The sequence below is a fragment of the Antechinus flavipes genome, chromosome 5 (genome assembly GCF_016432865.1).
Source record: "Antechinus flavipes isolate AdamAnt ecotype Samford, QLD, Australia chromosome 5, AdamAnt_v2, whole genome shotgun sequence".
Lineage (NCBI taxonomy): Eukaryota > Metazoa > Chordata > Mammalia > Dasyuromorphia > Dasyuridae > Antechinus > Antechinus flavipes.
Window position 1 is genome coordinate 109,636,750 of NC_067402.1, and position 21,100 is coordinate 109,657,849.

At 35.8% G+C, this 21,100-nt stretch overlaps 1 protein-coding gene across 3 annotated transcripts in view; it reads right to left on the reverse strand.

The window, feature by feature from the left end:
* EXOC4 (exocyst complex component 4) overlaps positions 1-21,100 on the reverse strand; it is a 931,688-nt gene that overhangs the window by 167,521 nt on the left and 743,067 nt on the right. For all 3 annotated transcript variants that reach the window (XM_052001552.1, XM_052001551.1, XM_052001550.1), the window contains exon 12: positions 17,463-17,599. In XM_052001552.1, coding sequence (XP_051857512.1) covers positions 17,463-17,599 — 137 coding nt within the window. The remainder of the gene's footprint in view (positions 1-17,462; positions 17,600-21,100) is intronic.

A 21,100-nucleotide genomic window follows, 5' to 3' on the forward strand; every position in this document is an offset into this window, starting at 1 on the left:
TCAGGAAAAAAAATCTATTGTATGAGTGTGCAGGTAATGAAGCATAATGGATAAGGAATTATGATATGTACACTGGCTTCAACTTACACAAAGTTCCTACACTAATGGGCTACCTTGGGCATCAACTTCTAGAAAGCAGATGCAGAGGGCTCTGAAATACTATTTCTAAGTTTTATTGGCCTTTTTAAAGAAAGATATTAAATAGTGACCATGATAATCCATAATATTGTTTATTGTTTAGTTATTTGTTTATTGTTAAGTTATTAAGTTAATTGTTAAGTTATTAAACATGGATACCACAGAAAAGATAACAAAAGCTTTATAAACGTACATCAGCTATATCACTTTTAAGAAAACATTTGGGACTAACATGAAAGTCCATTTCTTGGCTTCTCAATTTACTCTATCAGTATTACATAAGTAAATTTTATCATCTGTGTATTATAAGTCCCATCATCATTAATTTACCATTTTCCTGCCTGCCATTAGTTAAGCAGAAATAGGTTTTGATTACAATAATGAAGATCCAAAGTTAAAAGATTCCAAATCCCCATGGCTTACTTGTTTATATCTCCTCTTACTAGAATGTACTTTTAAAACTACATTTAGTGTTCACTTTAATCTTAATTATAATGATTCACTTTCTATTTACCATTTGTGTCAGAATAACTTATTTCTATGACCCCAAATCTTGCTAGTAATTTTAGTGGCATAATTGGTACTTATTTACTTAGGAAGTATAAATTTGCCAGTGAATAAACAACTAAATCTACCAGCTGAGCAAATATTCATTATGCACCTACTATGTACCAGTGAAGATAACAAAAGCTACAAGAAATTATTTTCAAATTACAGGCAAGACTTTTTCTTCACTAATTGCCTCTTGAACATTTTACACTTAATTTCCTGCTGATAACTCAAACTCAATATGTCCAAAACAAAACCTATTATCTTTTCCCCTAAATTTCTTCTCATTCCAATTTCTTCTTATTATCTTCAAGGGAATGATCATCCTTCCAATAACCAGTGTCTTGCACTTACTTCACATGTGCAACGTTAGCGACATTTGCTGTTTCTAAAACATCTTCCACATATACACCACTTTCTTTCTAGTCCCACAGCTACCACCTGAAGTCAGATGCTTGAACTAATGTCTTAACTTTCTGGTTGGTCTTCCGGTCTCGGATCAAATGATCCTTATAAAGCCTGGATCTGATAATGTCACCAATCCATGAATTAGATGGCTATTATCTCTAAGATCAAATATAAAATGCATTTTTTATACCAATACCAATATAAAATGGTATTTTCCCCAAGTTTGCTCTATCCTATATTTCCAGTGTTTTTGTATTTATCTTTGGCTTCCTCATTTCCCTGGTTTCAAGACACAGCTTAAATCCTTGCTTTTGCAAAAAGTCTTGCTCTCTCACAATCAATGCTAGTGCCCCCTTCTTCTTGGACTATCTCCCAACTCTATGAACATATCATGTTAGCATGCTCTCTTTTCCCTTAGAATGTGAGCTCCCTGAAGGTAGGAACTGGTCTTTTTTCCCCTTTTATTCCTAGCAGTTAGCATAATTCCTGGTACATAGCAAATATTTAATAAATGCTTGTTGATTGATTGACTAGGAGCCGATATTAAACCTGAAATTGCTTCCTAAAACTTCTGCCCATTGCTCCTGCTTTTGTTCTTTGGGGATAAGCAGAACAAATCCAATCTCTCATCTACTTGGCAGTCATTTAAATACTTGAAGATATCTATTGTGTTAACCTTGTATCCTTTACTCTCCCTACTAAACAACTCCAATTCCTTCAAATATTCTTTCTATAGCACAGACTTAAGGCCTCTCACTATCCTGGATGATTTCTTCTGAGCACTTTCAATTTATCAATGTCCTTCTTAAACTGATATCCAGTACTGAACAAAATACTACAGATGAGAACTGAAAAGAGCAATGTACAGGGGTACAGACTATCTCCCTTGCTCCTGGTAGCATCTTTCTCAATGCCTTGCAAGATGGTATTAATGTTAAGCTGCCACTTTGCAATGCTGCCTCATACTGGATCTACATTCCATTAAAATTCCTAGATTTTTTTTTTCCAGACAACCTGCTATCTAAACATGTTTCCCCATAACATAATTGTGGAAATCGATTTTGGGGTACCCACATATAAGAACTAATATTTATTCCAATCGCTTTTTATCTTATTAGATTCAGGCCCATGTTCTAGTCTGTCAAAATCTTTTTTGTATTCTATTATACACCATATTAGACATATTTTATAGTTTAGGGTCATCTACAAATTTAATGAACATGTCATCTATGGCTTTATCCAAGACATTGATAAAAATATTAAATAAGAGACAAGCATAGATTGCTGAGATCCTCCAGTGAAGAATTTCTTTTATGTTGACATCATGCCATTACTGATTACTTTTTGATTCGAGCAACCCAACCATTCTTGCATACATATAATCACATTATTGCCTTTTCCACATCTCTCTAGCTTCTGAATAAAAATAGCATAAGTTATTACAAGTTTTATAGACAGACTACATCACTGGAGTTCCCCATATCTATCAGTTAAGGAAACATAAGGCAGCTCCTTGCAAAGAACAATATTTCACCGGATCCCTGAAGGACATTTTAAATATTATATATTTATCTTTGGTTTCTCTTATCTCTCTAGGTTAGATATTATGAAAAACTGATTAATAGAAGAAAAAGGTCAAAGACAGGAAAATAGTGACTAGGAAGGACTATGACATAAAAGCTCTTAACAATAAGATAGACACGATCTGTTTGGATGGACTAAATGCATCTAAAGTCAAGGAGAGAAAACTCAGTTTGGGGAGTCTCTGTCACTTACTGTCTTCACCTTAAGTAATCCCTTTCCTTCTCTGGTGTTTATACACATTCAAAATCTCTTCATTAAAGGACTTAGTGAAGTGATCAGCTAATTTGGCACTTAGGCAAATCACTTCTTTATGCAAGGATTCACTGTAAAGTTTTTTTCAATAGTGAGAAGAAGTTTAACTGCTACAAATCAGAATATTCTTTGGGGAATACATACAGCAGTTTGGACATATTCTCATAAAGGTGACTGAATGGACACAGATGTGCCCTGCTCTCACAGGCAATCCAACAATAAGAAATTCTAATGTATACAATAAAGAAATTAAGGGTTGCAAATTTTATAAGAGTCAATAGAGTAACATGGCAACCTAAAAAACTAATCTGAATTTGAATTTATGTTGCTGTAATACAAGCTCCTTGTGTAAAATGAATGAAACTATTCTGTTGTAGTCTTTCCTCTTATATATTAGAGAAGATGTTCCATTCTGAGTTCCATATTTTTGGAAGGACATTAACTGAAGCATGCCTAAAAAAGTTATATGATTATAGTAGAATACTGTTGTGCTATAAGAAATAGGAGGGAGGTTCAAAAAGAATGATAAGATCCATATAAAATGATGCAAAGTAAAAAGAAACAGTATTAATAGGAATGTTGTAATGATGATCAGTCATAAAAGATTTGACTATTCTAACTAATACAATGATCTAAGATTATTTGTAAAGTACTAATGATGAAAAAATTGCTATTCATGTCCATGAGAAACTGATAGATTCTGAGCATAAATTAAATGACAATTTTCTCACTTTTGGAAGCCTTTTGTGATATGTTTAATATGGAAATGAGTTTTGCACGATTTCACATGTATAGTTGATATCATTCTTCTTGCCTTTTCAGTGATTGGGGGAAGGGTGGGAGAGAGGGAGTGAATTAAAAATTCAAATTATAAAAAGAAAAATGTTAAAAATATTGAAGAAGTTTATTTGCAAAAAAAAGAAAAAAGTGTTACAAGGATGGTTAGGGAACTTGAAACATGCCATGCAAAGATAACTAGGGATATCTAATCTGGAGAAGACAAAACTAAAACTAGGATAGCAACTATCAAGCGTTTATGTTACGTTTAGGAAACAGGAGATTGGGTTCTAATTCTAGTTCTACCACTGACTATAATGAAGACCTGAAGGAACTAAGTCACTTTATCCCATTCATATGGAAGAGAGATTGGAACTATTCTTCTGTAGTTCCCATACAGCAATGGGAAAAAATTGCCTGGATATAGGTTTTGATTCACCATTAAGTTATAAGAAACTTCTTAACAATTAGAATTGCCCAATAGTGAAATGTGATGTTTAGGTAATTATTTATACATGCTTGAAGTTTTCGGGTGAAGTGTGGAAGACTTCTCACTTATGATGTTGCCAAGAGAATTTTTGCATAAGTCTGGGTGGAAATAAAGTCATGAAATCTCAGAATTCTGGAACAACTTTCAGGAGTCATCTTGAACAATCCTCTTTTTATAATATTCTTTACAACCAATGATCATTCAGCCTTCATTTGAATTTCTCCAATAACAGGGAACTCAGTCTCTTTCAGTTTTGAGATTCTGTTTTTTCATAATTACTGACACGTCTCACAGAGTAGGGAAGCCAGCTTTGTTGAAGCAGTAAGTCACTGTAAAGGGGAGAAGGGAAGCAGCACATACCACAACACTACCTTGATCACCAAGGGGAGGACCCTTTGACCCTGATGGAGATAGTCCAGGACCTTGACTCCATAAGTCTCAGGAACAGCAGTTTCTCTCAAGCCACAAAACCCTGTTTCCATTTCAGCAAACAAACTATCCTTGAGAAGAGAAATCATTGTAAATTAAGTAGCCTGTCTTCTCTATTACCATAAGCAATAATTATTGACCAACTGCCACCAAAAAGCATTTCTAATTCTATCTCTTAGACAGTCGCGAATGACTATATTAATCTATATCTTTCCTTAATTTGTCTTTGCATTTATTCTCCAGATCACACAATTACAAACTATCCTATTCTTCAATAAGCTATAAGTTCTTATTATAATAAATGTAAATTCAGTACTTCCAAACCCTGAATCTGGAACTGGAACTCTGACTCTGACCTTTGGCTCTCACTGATGAGCTTTCAGTTTTCCTGACTGAAACCAGGCCATCTCACCTGGAACATTTCCAAACCACATCTCTTATACTCTGACCATCTTCTTGATCTACTTCCCACTAAAACTTGGATTCTGCCCTTGTGACTGAGCTCTGACAGGCGAGCTTTTGACTTTTGCCTGAAAACAGGCCCCCACACCACTCCCTGTTCATTTTCAAAATGGCTTCCTTCTCTCTCGGCTTCCTTTTATGTATTGCCATCTTCTGCTAGAATATAAGGTCTTTGAGGGCAGAGACTGTCTTGTTTGGGTGTATTTGTATCATCAGCTTAATTCTTATTACATAATAATCACTTAATGAATCTCACTTATTCAACAAACATCTACAGTATAAATAACACTATATTAGGTGTTAAGAAACAAAGATAAAAAAAGAATGACAGTTCTAGATCTCTAAGAGTTTACATTCTCCTAAGAGATACAGAAATAGCATATAGCCAAATACAAGATCCCATCCTCTAGGACCCTGCAAAGTAAGTCTAATCCTTCTTCCACATTACAACCATTCAAATATTTAAATGTAGCTGTCAGATATTCCTGAGCTTTCTTTTCTCAGACCTAAATGTCACCAATACCTTCAACTGATTTTCATGCAGCATGAGCTGAAGGCCATTTATCATTTAGATTGCTCTTCTCTAGATACTAGCTCTTTAATGTCCTTCAAACATGGCTCTTGGAACTCAACACAAGACTCCAGAAATGGTCTGACAAGGAGAACAGATTTCACTTTCTAGAACACATATATGGAAAATGAAGTACATCAATAGTAATAAGAAAGTACTTTGCATTGATATGGCACTCTTGTGTTCTTTGTAGTCCTAGAACCTTGAATAGGGTTGCTTGTTGAGGATCTTGTTAGTCTTTTTTGGGGAGAGGAGTGGAGAGGAGAAAGAAGAGGAGAGAGAGGGAGAAGAGGAGTGGGAAAGAAAAGGGGGAAGAGGGAGAGGAAAAAGGAGAAAGAAAGAGAGAAAGAGAAAGAGGAGAGGAGAGGAGAGGAGAAGAGAGAAAAGGAGAGGAGAAGAGAGGGGAGAAGGAGGGAGGGAAAGAGGAAGAGGGAGAGAATATGAATGTTAACTGAAACAATGAATGGGATAAAGTGACTTAGCTCATTCAGGTCTTCATTGTCATCAGTGGTAGAACTAGAATTACAACCCAATCCCCTGTTTCCTAAATGAATGCTCTTTCTCTTATCAGTTTCTTGAAATGTGTCATGAAATTAATGTCAAAGGAGCCTTTTCTGGTCTAGAAGCTGTCCCAGGAATCCTTGTTATGAAGCCTCTCTCCTTGGGTAGTTCAAGCCTCTAATAGTTTTTAGCCTGACATTAGAAATTTAGATCTGGTTGGCAAGACAATAGAAAACGAAAACCTCACCTGGTTTTCATTCTTTGGGTCACTGGGTTCATGTGCCCTACTAGATGGTTTAGAAACTCAATTGGGTTCCAGGGATATGGGCTGAAATATATATTTTCCTGATCAATGCTTTTTATTCCACTACGCAGTAGAACAGATGGATCACAGATCCATTTTCCCATTTACTCTGGATGAATTTAATTTTACTTTACTGCTCACACTGGTAAAAACATATTGAATACTCATACCACTCAACAATAAATTTAGAATGGAGCTAACAACAATATTATCAGCAACTCTGAATCTGGAAGATGGTAGCATTTGTGGGCAACATAAAATTATCCTAAGAATCACTTTCCATTTGGGTGGCAAGGTTACTGCCCTTTAATAATTTCATTTATTAGCTTATGAGTCTGTGATGCCCCATATCATCCACATTATTAATATCCAGAACATATCTAAATAGCCATACAAATACACACAAAGAGGGAGAAGTCCCAAGCAATTATTCCACAAGAGGAGTAGGGTTAATTGTCACTACCAGAGCCATAATCTACTAATTAATTCACAGCTCAACGGGCCACAGGCAGAGCCATCTGTGTAACTATTTGTACCCACTCCCAAGAGGAAGAGGAAAATAGGTGGAACTCTTTGGAACAGGTGATGGTGCTGCATTAAGGAGAGTCCATCCCCTCGACACAGCTCGGTGAATTCCATTCAGAAAACAGCTGTCGGTGCTGTTGACTGGCTCTGATGGGAGCTGCTTCCATGGAACAGTTGTGAAGTGCAAGGGAGCATGGTCCCTGGATACAGCTGGGGTGCTGAGCCTTTTCATCAAGTAACAACTAAGGTCAAGTAGGACTAACTGAACTCAACTGTTTGGTGACAGACAGGGTAGGGTATGACATTTACTTTTGCAGGGTGAATCTGTGAGCCGCTTCAAAATCTGATAGTTGAGGCAAATAGACAAGGCCTGTCCACATTAGATGGGGCAATTTACGTAAACCTATGGAAATAGCAGACCAGCAGTAGGGTAAAATTCCTTTCAATATTTAGTCTAATTGTTGTAATGATAATGATTCAAACTTGTGTATTCATTTATAATCTTTAATACACTTTCCAACCAACCTTATAAGATAGTGAAGGTATTACTATCTCCATTTTACAGATGGAAAAACTGAAATAACATGGCTAATTAATGTCAGAACCTGGATTTAAACCCAGATTTCCTGATTCCCGGTCTGCTGCTTACTTTTTGTGTGTGAGACAATTGGGCTTAAGTTGACTTGCCCAGCATCATACAGCTACTAAATGTTAAGTGACTGAGGCTGGATTTGAACTCAGGTCCTCCTGACTAGTGCCAATACTCTATCCACTGCACCATCTAGCTGCCTTTCTGCTTAATCTTTCACAAAAATACTGCATACTGGAGAACATGGAAACTCATGGTCTATCAAGAGATGCAAGAAAGTTTCGAAATCATCTACTACAAACCCATCCTTTTATAAACAGTTCTTAGACAAAGTTCTTCTGTCTCTTTCCTCTGCTCTTAGGTGTCATTTTAAAAATACTATTTTTATGTCACTATTTATAATCTGTCACCTTAGACAAAACTTTGGTTCCTTTTTTTTTTTTTATTTTTTGCTGTTCTTCAGTTAATTTAACAAATAATAAAAGGACTGTGTATGAAACAGCAAACTTTTGTTACAGGCTCCATTGCTGTGTGACTTTCACTTAGCACAGAGACTTCAGTGGCAGGCCAATTTCCACGCGCAGTGGTTGACACTAGCAGCATTCTGGATTGGTGATGCAGCATTATACAGTGTTATTCCCTAAAGGTTTTGTGTACGTGGCCTCCACTGAAGATTTGTGGAACCTTATTTGGGAGGGTGATTGTTTCTTACGCTTTACTTTATTTATTTATTTAAATAATTCTGTGTGTTGAACACAAAGAGCTGAAAGCATGTTAGAGATCATCTGCTCCCATCCCTGGAGAAATGATTTGTTCAAGGTCACCATGGGACTAAGCAGGAGAGCCAGGGCTTGAGTGTGGGTCCCATGATCCCCTACTACTATACCATGGCAATATAATCTGGTAATAAATCCTTGCTGACTGGTAAATGGTGGCGAAAAGAATAGAGAGCTGGATCTGGAATCAAGACCTGAATTCAGATCTGGTCCCAAACACTTACTAGTTGTATGACTTCAGTCAAATCCCTTAACCTCTATCTGCTTCAAGTTCCTTAAGTGTAAAGTAGGAAGAACAGCAGCATCTAAATCTCAGAGTGGTTGTGTGGAAAAAATCAGATGGTACTTATAAAATGCTTTGCAAAATTTAAAACATTATATAAATGCTACCTATTATTGTAGTTGTCGTCATTGTTTGCTAGATGATGGTGGTCAGAATTTCCTTAAAAAGCTTTTAAAAGGATTTGCCTTCATAAAATATGAATTTGGGAACTATCAGCTGCACATTTAGTGCCAGCATTGTGAGGATAAAAAAGCAAATCTTTTACAACAGATAGAAAATCATACTAGTTACTAATGTAGTTCCTTATGGATTTTATAACAATTTTTTTAGACTTTATCTGAAATTAAGATATAATTTAACCTGATATTCCTGAGTATATCTTCTATAAGAAGCCTTCTCCTTTTGTTCCCAACATGAAATTAAGCATGCAATAAATATGATTTCTCTTATTATACAGTATGTCTCCCCTTGGGGAAGTGAGAAATTCTTGACCTCACTATTCTTTTTAAACTCTGGTTCTCATGCTGAAATCTTAGAAGACATATTAACTTTCACCAGAGGGCATTATGAGCTTATGGATTCGGTAATTTCCGTAGAATATTTGCTGAGAAGCAGATAAAGGAATCAGATTGGTGCTCTCCTCCCACCCCCCAATCCTGTTATATCTTTTTGGATCATTTGAATTGTATATGGCTTTCTATTTAAGTCAGTCATTTGCTGGCAGCAAAACTAGAACATTTCCTGTTTTTCCTCTCACTGTAATCAGGATTTGGCTGTCCAAATTAGGGCTGCCCTAATTACTGCTCAGCAGGTGCCAATCCTGGGGAGGGCAATAAATAGGGGGAGAGGAAGTGAGAAAGGACACTCAGAATTTTCATACTCATCGAAAAGGAAAACATATTCTTTACCGGTAAGATTTGATTAGGTAACAAGCTATACACACCAGGATATGTTTGCATTGTTGTATAACAATGATAAAATAATTTTTTTGTTCCAAAGCGTTTCAAGAGTCATTTCACCCATCTCTAAGATGTCTTTTTCTATGTATATGTATGTATTTATATACCACTGGCATGTTCAATTTTAGTGCATAAAAACAGTGAAGAATACCACCTCTACTGGACGGATGGGATAAATTTGGCAGGTAGGCAGGTAGCACTTCCTTTGGCATTTAAATAGAATAATAAGAAAGGTAGCCGTTGCTTTAGGAAGAAATCCTTAGAGATCTCTTAGGAGCCAGTCAGTCAAAAACATTTATTAAGTGCTTATTATGTGTCAAGCTTTGTACTAAGTGCTAGAAAAACAAAAAGAGGCAAATGACAGTCCCTGCTCTCAAAGAATTCATAATCTAAAAGGAGAGAGGAAATTCAAGATATGAACAAGATATATGCAGGACAAATAAGGAACCATTAAAAGAGAAAAGGAACTGGAATTAAGCGGGCTTGGGAACAGCTTTCTGTAGAACATGGGATTTCAGCAGGCACTTGAAGGAATGCAGGAAGTGGAGATGAGGAAGGTGAACACTGAAGACACGGGGCACAGTCAGGGGAAAAGCCTAGGTCTAGGAAATGAAATCTCTTGTAGGAAGAGCCAAGAGGTAGCTGAAGAGTTCATGGCAGGGAGTACAGTGTAGAAAGAGTACAATGCAAGAAAGGAGAGGCAGGTAATTAAACACAGCACTGTGTATTTGATCCTGAAGATGACCAGAGCCATTGTGTTTACAGAGTAGGAGAGATGACACAGCCACATGTGAGTTTCAGAAAAATCCACTTTGGTGGCTGAATGGAAGAAGGCCTGTAGTGAAGAAGGACCTGAGGCAGACAGACCTTCTAGCAGGTGATGAGTCTGCACCAGACTGAAAATAGTATTGGAAAGGGGGGTACAGAGGACAGATGTTACATAGGTGAAATCAACAGGATATATTCGATAGGCTAGTAGAAACAAAATAAGCAACACAGAGTTTAGATATTTCTCCTGCATCTTTATCTTTAATCAGAGGAAATGGAGGACAGATTTGGAATAAAGAGATTCAAATCCCATGTCTGATGCTAGCTGTTGTGATCTACCTAGGACCCTAGCTAGTACACAATAGGCATTTAATTATCGTTTGTTTTTGTTTTGACTAAGTGACTCTTGGAAATTCAGCTTCTTTGGAAACTGGGCTAAGTTAATATGTATTGGTGGAGGGAACTCCCACAGTAGAAGTACTCCAAATTCACAAAAATCATAGATCCATAATATTAACTATTTATATTATGGTATTCATTATTATTACATAGAATTCATTAAACTCTCATACTCTGTATGGCACCAACTGAGTTATTTCATTAAATGTATAAAAGATATAGAACCACACAGGTAGGTGGTACAATGGTGCCAAACTTGGAATCAATAAGACACCATATCTTGAGTTCAAATCCAGCCTCAGACACTTACTAGCAATGTCACTCTGGGCAAATCACTTTACCGTGTTTGCCTCAGTTTCCTCATCTGTAAAATGACCACTCTAGTATCTCTTCCAAGAAAATCCCAAAAGGAGTCACAAAAAGTCAGATGAGACTGAATAACAACAATAAAGCAAAAAAAGAAGTGTTAAAAAATAAAGAAAAGATATGGAACTGATTTTCAAAGGCCTTAAAATAAAAAGACAATAAAATGTACTTTTCTCCATCCTGTTAGGATATAAATTTCCCGAAAGTAGGAACTGTTTCATTCGTGGTTTTTATATTCCCAAAGTTCTTGACACAAAGTAGGTACTTAATAATGCTAATGATTGATTTTTTGTTTTTATAGAACTGGAACTATGAGTGTGAAATACTGCATATGGTATGTAACATGGTTGCTACTGGGCTGGTTTTTAACACTTTTTATGCTTTATTGGGAGCAATGGGTCATGTGGTGAGGAGAAGAAAAGAATAAGAAGAGAGAAAAAAGAGAAAGGAAGGAAGGAAGGGAAGGAGGGAGGAAATGAGGAAGAGAGGGAAGGAGGAAGGGAAGAAATGAGGGGGGAAAGGAGGGAGGGAGGAAGAACAAAAAATGAGTGGACTAAAATCTGTATTGTAGTCAGTGTACAATTAATTATCAACCAATCACTCAAGAATCAATAAATGCGGTCTTTACTTTTCTTTGTATCCTCAGAGCTAACAATTTAGTTGCTAAGTACTTAATAATTTGCATACTATAAGCCAGGAACAGTGCTAGGGATCAGAGAAACCAAAGCAAGAATGAAAAAGCCCTAACCCTTGAAGTTCACAGAATCAATATACAAACATACAAGTACATACTAAATAAATACGAGGAAAGATGAGGAAGGAATTAGTTATTGGAGGCAGGGGAAAACATCAGGAATGATTTTATTTAGAAGGTAGCACTAGAACTGAATTTTGAAGGGAACAAAAGATTCTAAGAAGGAAAGATAAGGAAAGAGAGCATGCTAGGCAGGAAAGAATAAAGACATAGAGACAGTGATGGAGGGTTAGATGAGAAACAACAAGTACTTTAAGAGGAAATAATAATAATAAGGCAGGGAGAGTAAGAATATGAAGGAGTTTAAACGCTAAATGAGCCTTTGTATTCAACAAATGTGGTGGGGGAGAGAAGATGGGCATGATATGATACTCTTCCTAGGTTTTAGGAAAGCAGATTTCAAAGAATTCAAGGAAAATTTAGCTGGGATATCAGTGAGTAAAGTGCTTCAGGATAAGTTAGCCCAAGGTTGATAAGAGATGTTCAAGAGTAAAAATCTGAAGATATAAGAGAAAATAATTCTGCTAAGGAAGAAAAATAGGATTATTCTGAAGGGAACAATGAGGATGCACAAAGAACTCATCAATTGACTTAGATTTTTAAAAGAATTTCACAGAAGATGGAATTGAGAGTGGGCAACAGAAGATGAAAAGAAAAACAAAGCATAGTCCTTAGAATATAATGTAGAAAAATGCCAAAGCTCATAATGAGCTAAAGTTGGCAAGAGAAGTTAAGGAAGGTCCCCCAAAGGAGGATCTGACTTGGATAAGAATTTTATGTGGGGTAGATGGGATACTGATAACTGACCAGAAATAGAAAACTGAGATCAAAACTTATTTTGTTTCTTTTTTGTCTGCAAAAAAAATTAACTTTTACATTAGGATTGACAACATAATACTATTAAGATGGAGATGATTCCTAAGATGGGTAAGGAGATAGTAAGAAATTATCTAGTTGTTTTGAGATGAATTCCAATTACCTGGCACCAGTGAATTACATTTTCCTGTCATGAAAAAACTGGTTGATGTAATAATCCTTGTCAGTCATATATATGAAAGATCATGGAAAACTGGAAATACATGCTGAATGCTGAAGAAGGACAAATGTGGTCCCGATTTTCAAAAAAGAATTTACAAAATGTCTCTCAGTGAGTTTGAGTTTGATTCCTTGGGAAAAGTCTAGTATGGATCATTAAGAGAGAAAGTTGTGAATATTTAGATAAGGAAACAGTGATTACAAAGAATTAGTGAGATTTGATGAAGGACAACTTCATTCCCTTTTCCCCACAGGATTACTAACCTAGTAGTTGGAGAAAACGTTGTGGAGAAATAAAAGTTTAACAAGATTTTAACAAAACTTGATAAAGTATCTCATTCTAATGTTCTGCAGAAGATAGAGATATATAAACTATACAATACACTCAAGTAAGGAACCAGTTAGACTCAATGTAGAGTTTATAGTGTTAGTGTCAACAAGACCAAGAGGTCTCCAGTGAAATTAGTCTGAGGCTCTGTCCTTGGTCCTGAACTGTTGAACATTTTTTTTTTAAATCAGTAACTACATTAAAGGCATAGATGGTATGCTCATCATTTTTGAAGGTGACACAAAGCTGGGAGGGATTGCTAATTCAGGGAATAACAGAGTCAGGATTCAAATAGGATCCAAATAGGATCTTGATAGTCTAGAACTCTGAATCTAGTAAGAAGAAAAATCAGTAGGAATAAAAATATCAAGTCCTGAACTTTGGTACCAAAAAAAATCAACTTCACAAGTATAATATGGGGTAGACATGGACAAAATAATTGTTCTGAGGAAGCTCTGATACTTTAAGTGGACAGAAATGTGATATGGCAGTCCAAAAAGCTATTGCCAATTTGGGTTATATTAAGAGGCACATAGATTCTAGTAAGAGGGAGGTGATAGTCTCACTGTACTCTGCCTTCATCAGACTTTGATAAACTGAAATGTGTTCATAGATAGGATGGCAAGCAAGATGGTCTTGAGTCTGTGGCATAGACAGATCAGTTAAAGGAAATGGATATATTTAGCCCAAAGAAGAAAAGACTTTGGGGGAATATGTTGATTGTCTCCAAATATTTGAATGTCTGTCATATGGAGGATGGAATAAATTTGTTGTTTAGCCTCAATTGAAGAAAACCAGAACACTGGGTGGAAACTGCAAAGAAGCAAATTTAGGCTTGATATCAGGAAAATATGCTAACAATCAAAGCAGTTCAAAAGTAGAAGAGGCTGGATGAGCATGTGTTGGCTATATTATTGTGGGGATTCCTTTTAGGACGGGCTAGTATAGATCATTGCTGAAGTGCCTTCCAACTCTCAAATTCTGTAATTTTATATTAAGGAATCAGTCAGGTTCCTTGTACAGAGATATGACATGATCAGACTTGAACTTTAGGGACAATTCTTTAGCAGTGAGGAATGGGATGGGTTGGAATTTGGAGAAATTAGAGGCAGGGAAACCAACTATAAACTATTGCAAAAACCCATAGCTGATATGTGTATGAGTGGAGAAGTAATAAATACTTTACTTCCTCCAATAAAAACTTTGGAATAAAAAGTATATTTTGTTTACATGGGTGATGGGAGAGAGAAAAAGAAGTGACTCCAGGTTTGTTTGGTAATTTTAATTAAGGCATTATGGGATAGAAGAAATTTAGGAAAATTTAACCTAATTACTGAGAACAGAATCTCTAAAAATATAAGGAAATGGTTCTTTTTTCCACTGATTTGAGGGGCGGGGCACTCTTCTGAGACCTGTCAGTGAAGATTAATAACAAGTCATTTTCTTTTTCTCTTCTGGCTTAAATAATGTTGACAAATGAATGTCTGATGTAGAGCACTGCTGTAAATGAGGCCAAGGTCACAAACTTGATTCTTGAGGCCTAGTTTCTTTTCTTTCTTTCTTTCTGATTTTCTCTTACACCTCCAGGTCTAGGCACTTTTATAAACTCGATTCCTGGAGGAAACAGTGAAGACAATAAGATCTGATCACTGTAAAAACATCTGTACTACCAGAAAATCCAAACCAATAAACATTTATTAAGCACTCACTATGTGCCAGGTACTGCATTCTGCATTGAGGATACAATTAATAAAAAGGAAGACAGTCCCTGATCTCAAGGATCTTGTGACCTAAAGGGGAAGACAATACACAAAAGTAAGTGGAAAAGCCAAAGGGCTGGGGGGGGCGGGGATAGCAGAAGGTACCAGGGGCAAAATCTTGTTCCCTGGAGTTGAAACCAATAGAATCAGATGCAAAGATGTAGCGGGCTGAAAGTTCAGTCTGTGCTCTCTATAAAGGAAGACAATGGGAATAGTTTGCTATTTTCCCATCCAATAAGAATAGAGAGGAGGCTTAGGGAGCTGATGTCAACTTGGGCTTGAGTTAGCAGCATGGTCACAAGAAAATCAACTTAAAAGCAATGCTTTACTAAAGGGGAAGTGTGGGTGGGGGAAGGTCATTAACATCACCTTCTTTGACAAAGAGAGATATGGTTATTGGTATATGATTCTCTTCCCATAAGGAATTGTGTTGACTTTTATAACAGTCTATCCAGAGCTGAAGCATAATCTTATATAAAGAAAAATCATTTGTTGGTAGATTGCTGTAGATCAGAAGTACAATTTAAGAAGTGTAGATAAGGACACAGGGAATTCATTCAATCACTGCTTTTGCTCTTAATTATCACTCAATAATTATCCAATTGCCTTTGTTTAAGGGACTTGTTCCTTTTTTTCATAATGGTTATTAGAGTTCTCTCTTTTTCTTTATTCTTATCATCTCACAACCTAGATTATGGCAACTACTTCCTATGTTCCAGCTTCTTAAACTGTGAGTCACGACCCCATGTGGGGTCTCATAACAGAAGTGGAAGATGCAAAATTATTCAGTAAATGTTTGACTTACATACCTATTTCATATAACTAAATATTTGTGGTCAAATAAAAACTTCTCAGGTGAAAAGGGGTTGTGAGTAGAAAAAGTTTGCTTTCCACAAAAATTCTAAAATCCTTACCCTGGAGACCAAGGTCATATTTAATTCCACTTTCCCTATCCTATCTCTGCTTTGAACTAAAACTCTCACTTCTCTTCACTGTTTCCATTACCCTCCATGTTCATTGACTCTTAACTCGTTCTCATTCTTCTAATTCTTCCTAATTCCTCAAAGCTTTCCTCTTTTTTCTTCACCTACCTATATGTTATCCTTCCTTCATAGCTTACTTACTGCATCTCCTCTATGAACCCTTCTTTATTACTGAAACGAATACTGATCTCATTCCTTTTTTCATTAATTTGCCATATTGCTCAAGTAGACCCTCATAACTATTTAAGGCATTATTCTTTCTTAAATCAGGAATCATGTCTTGTCTTCCCCTTTCTTTGTATTCCCTATAATGTCTACTGCCAGCATATAAGAGACCCTCAATGATGAGCATGACAGAATACTATTTTACGGAATCAGTAGAATCTTAGGACATTGTTATGTTTTATTTTATATACAAACTCAGAAACTCTCCAGACAACTGAAGTATGGAAGACTTTTCTTCCACTTATACTTTTATAAGTTCTTCAGGAAAAGCACTGTGATCTTCCCTACAAACATATATTTATCTTAGGGAAAAGAAAACTAAAATATAATTTTATAAATTTTTCATATCTACTAATGTGTCAACAAGAGGAAATGGACATAAAAATCATTAGAGTGGGAAGGCACTTTAGTTATCATTTAGTCTTAGACTTCTTAATCGAGAAGAATTAAAAGAAGACTTGACTTTATTTCAATATAATTGTTTTCCCTTGTGATCCAATGTTTTTGATTTTATAAATTCAAAAACTGGATTTTTAAAAGGGGTATGCTAAGTTTCACCAGAATGTCCAAAGAGATCATAGTACCCAAATGGTAAAGAATCCTTGACACAGTCCAACTCATACACAAGCAGAAATTCTACCTATAGTAACTCTGGCAAGAAGTCATCCTGACTTCACCAAAGCTATGCCAGTGATGGGGAAGTCACTACCTCTGAGACATTCTACAGCCCATTTTACTTGTGGCAGGTATACTGATTAAAAAATATTTCCTATTTATTTTATTCTATAGTTCCAGGGGCAGCAAGAGACAGATGAAAAAGAATTTCCTATCTGAGAGGAATGAAAAGAACTCCTGCAAGTTAGTGATGGATTTTGTGAATTTGCCTTCTTTCCCTGGTGCTCATTAACAAGTGGCAGAAGAATAAGGGACTATGTAAATTCTGGGCTCCTTCCAGACTGAAGATTTTATGAAGACATGCAAATCAATATGCGAACAAAGCTCCATCTAAATGATTCAGAAGGAATTATAAGAAACTTCAATCATATCCCATATTTTTCATCTTTTGGTGAGTGAGTTGAAGGCTTCAGATTAGGGTATGTGAATATACTATAAACTTTTCAGGTTTCTGATGAAGCACATTTTATTGTAAGGTTATGAGAAAGAAAGATTATAATCTCTCCATGAGTGAACAGTGAACTAGTGTGTCTCTGAAATGAATGTGGCTTTCTCCTAAAGTACTTTTCTACCTGTAGGCAACTGTGCAGGTATCCTTGTACTCCTGGAGCTTAACACACACCATATTGAGGAACTGATCGGAGTATGCACTGAGATCATGCATCAGATTCATGAGGTCTTGCACGGTCTTCTCCACAATTATTGTGCTCTGAAAAGGAAATGCAAAGAAAACAAAAGGTTGTGAGATCTTCATTCAGGGAATGAAATATAGCAAAAAGAAACAATACCATAATTTAAGATGCTGATATCACCCAGATTGGGAAAGACAACACAAGAATGATAATCAGAGTCGGCAGCAACATCTCCACACAGGGCTGTTCTTTCAAGGACTTTGGGATATTTACATGTTGCTTATTTAACCCTTAAAGTTTCAGATTGTACTGCTCAGTTTCAATAAGACATTTTTGGGGGTTTCTAAGGACAAGCCTAATGTATATCAATTAGATTACCTCATTGACCTGTTGCAAAGATCAGAGATTCAGGTCAGGACAGAAAGGACAACACAGAGAAAAACTCTGATATCAGAAAAAGATAAATTGTTTGTGAGCCAGCCAAAGTAGATTTATATTCAGAAGCATCAATTTCTGTTTGTGCAAAGAACTATGGGAGAGACACTTTATTGTTTATATAGTAAAATTTCAAAGGTATAAAATGAGGAAAATATTTCCTGGTATTCCTTATTTCCCAAGGATATTGAAATAATATGTTCTATAAGAAATGCTTTGAATTCCTATGGAAAAATTAAAGAACTACACATAGATAGATGTAAGGCTTTATTTCTGTCGTAAAAGCAATAACAATATCATTTTAAATTAATGGAGAGTTTTTAAAGAATTTTTTTTTTTTTTACAACTTTTACACTTGTTACCTTCATAATAATCTTATAAGGAAGATAGTACAGGTACCATTTTATAAATGAGGAAAATAAGGAATAGAATTTAAGATACAGATTTATCCATGGTCTGTCAGGCAATAGCAAAATCAATTTATGAATCAACAAATATTTATTAATTGCTCACTCTGATCAGTCACCCTCCTAAGTTCCAAGGATACAAAGGTCTCCCCATCTCTTGCCTGCCACCAAATTCCTACTTCTACCAGGGAATATTAAAATCCAAAATTTGTCCTAAAATTAAGATAATCCCTTTTCATTTGTGTACATTATTTCTGTTGGGGCTTTTATATGTTTTAAAAATTAAGGATACAAATTTCAAAAGAAGAAAAAAAATCCATATTTTACCTGTAGGAATTTTTTACATAGCAAGTTCATGTCAAACCTGAAAAAATATATTCTTGGGCAATATTAATTAGGATGTAAAATTGGATATTTCAATTCTTTACTGTTTAAACTCCTCATTTGCATTATCTTCTGATGCACTTATGCCTTAGACTCACATAAATGATTTCTGTAGGTCTTCCCCCTCACTGAAATACTAGCCTCATGCTTAACAGCCTGGACTCCTTCATTTGAAAGCTGTTGTAGAGCACATATGTATAACATATCTGTGGAAGCCATGGTAAAGATAAAATAATTTCTAAAGTGCTAGTTTCAACCTGACCCATAGGATAATTTTAAAACTAAATAACTCAGTGTGAAATGGTCAATCATTAGAAATGGCCGAATCTACATTTAGATTAGATTGCATTTATTTGGATATGATTAATCCAATGAATTGGGAAATCTAAAAAGATGTCTTCTTCCCAGGGCTCATGGTTATGAGGCAATGACTTGGGGTTCTGGAAGAACTAGAGTTCAAACTTAAGCAATTTCTTCATGCTATAAAGTCTTTGGCTACAGAATGGCATAAAATTATGTGTCTGTTGTCCAAAGACCAACTTAGCCAAATATAAAGAAACTCATTTCTAGAAAATTGGCTCCCAGGTCTTTTTAAGATGAACAAATGGCACATGAAATGGAAAAAAAAAATACAAAATGGTTCTCAATCTTCTATGCCTCCCTTCTTTTGCTATAATGATGGTAATGGAGTGGCAGAATGGGGAATAAAAAGTGCTAAAGACTCAAATAGTTCCGAGAACATTAATAAGCATTAATATTATTCTTGTCACTCAATACACTATACTTGTTTAATATTACTAAAGGAAGAGAACCACATTCATATTGATATTCTATCTATAAGTGAAACTGAAAGAGAAAGTACCCAGTATATGGAAGCCAGATTTGGGATTTGACAGCATGATAAAGAGAGGAGCTGAGTGAGGTAAGGAAGTTTCTAGAGATAGAAAGATCATTCTATGGGTTATTTGGTGTTTTATCTTTAAACAAGATAAACACAGGAATCAAGTTATGGTAATGATAATAGGTTGCAAAAGATGAAACAGAAATTCTATGGAGAACTTAAGCAAAATACTTTAAACTGAGTAACCATTAAACACTGATGTCTTCAGTGTGTGTCTTCAATGCCAAAGTAAGCACTTGGGAAGATGGCAAAAAATTCTGTGTATAGACATACTTCCTGGGATGAAGCAGAAATTATACTAAGGATGCATAGATTAAACATTACAGGTAATGTCACTGACTAGAGGGGAATGAAATATTGAAGTGACCTTTGGAATTGGAACATTCTGTGGCCAAGAATACTGGATTTAGAGTCAGGAAGACTTAGATTCAAATGTTCCTTCAGACACTCACTTGGTTAAGTCATTTAACCTGTTTCTATATTTTAATTCTTCAATTCTAAAATGAGGGTGTTGGACAAGATGTCCTCTAAGATTGCTTCCAAGTCTAAATCTATGATCCTAATAACATTGATAATGATAGAGCCTGGAACTGTGATTTCATCAGTTTTAGGAAAGTCTATGGTGAAGAAATTGCCTCTAGGAATACAAGCTGGCACTTTAGAGAGTTACTTAGAGCACGGAGAAGTTAAGTGGATTGCTTATGGATTATTCAATAAGTTTGAATCAAAGGCAGTTTTTGAATCAAGGTCTTCCTAATCTCAAATTTAAAATGATATTGTTATTGCTTTTACAACAGAAATAAAGCCTGACATCTATCTATGTGTAGTTCTTTAATTTTTCCATAGGAATTCAAAGAACTTCTTATAGAACATATTATTTCAATATCCTTGGGAAATAAGGAATACCAGGAAATATTTTCCAAATCTTGAATCAAGGCCAATCCTAAACTCAAATATAGAGTTATTATAATCTCAAAGGTAACTCTCTGTCCAGTACTTGACTAAAGAAAGATGAACAGCAAAATGAGTGAATGAGATATAGGATCATAGTGGGATGGGATGGCGGCATGCGAATTCACTCCACTGAGCACTCAATAATTGAAGTGGGAAGGAGAACTTACTCTAGAAATCCCTTGATAGCTGCAGGGCAACCATACCTGTGCTACTGGGAGAGAAAAATATGTGGGCATTGGGAGGGCAAGGGGTATTACTCTGAGGGCACAGGGGAATTTTGTGGAATATAGAAGGGAAGGACCTAGGTAAGTAACAAAATGACAGTGTATCAACACAATTTTAGGAATTAAGGGAACAAGGGTCTGCTCTACTTCTATAAAGTTTCTGCTCTGAACTAGCTAGAAAGAGCACAGGGATCTCTGGATTCAGAGTGGGAGTAAACAATAAAACTGAACTCCGAAATAAGTGAATCTAGGAGTGTGTCTATATCAAAGGAT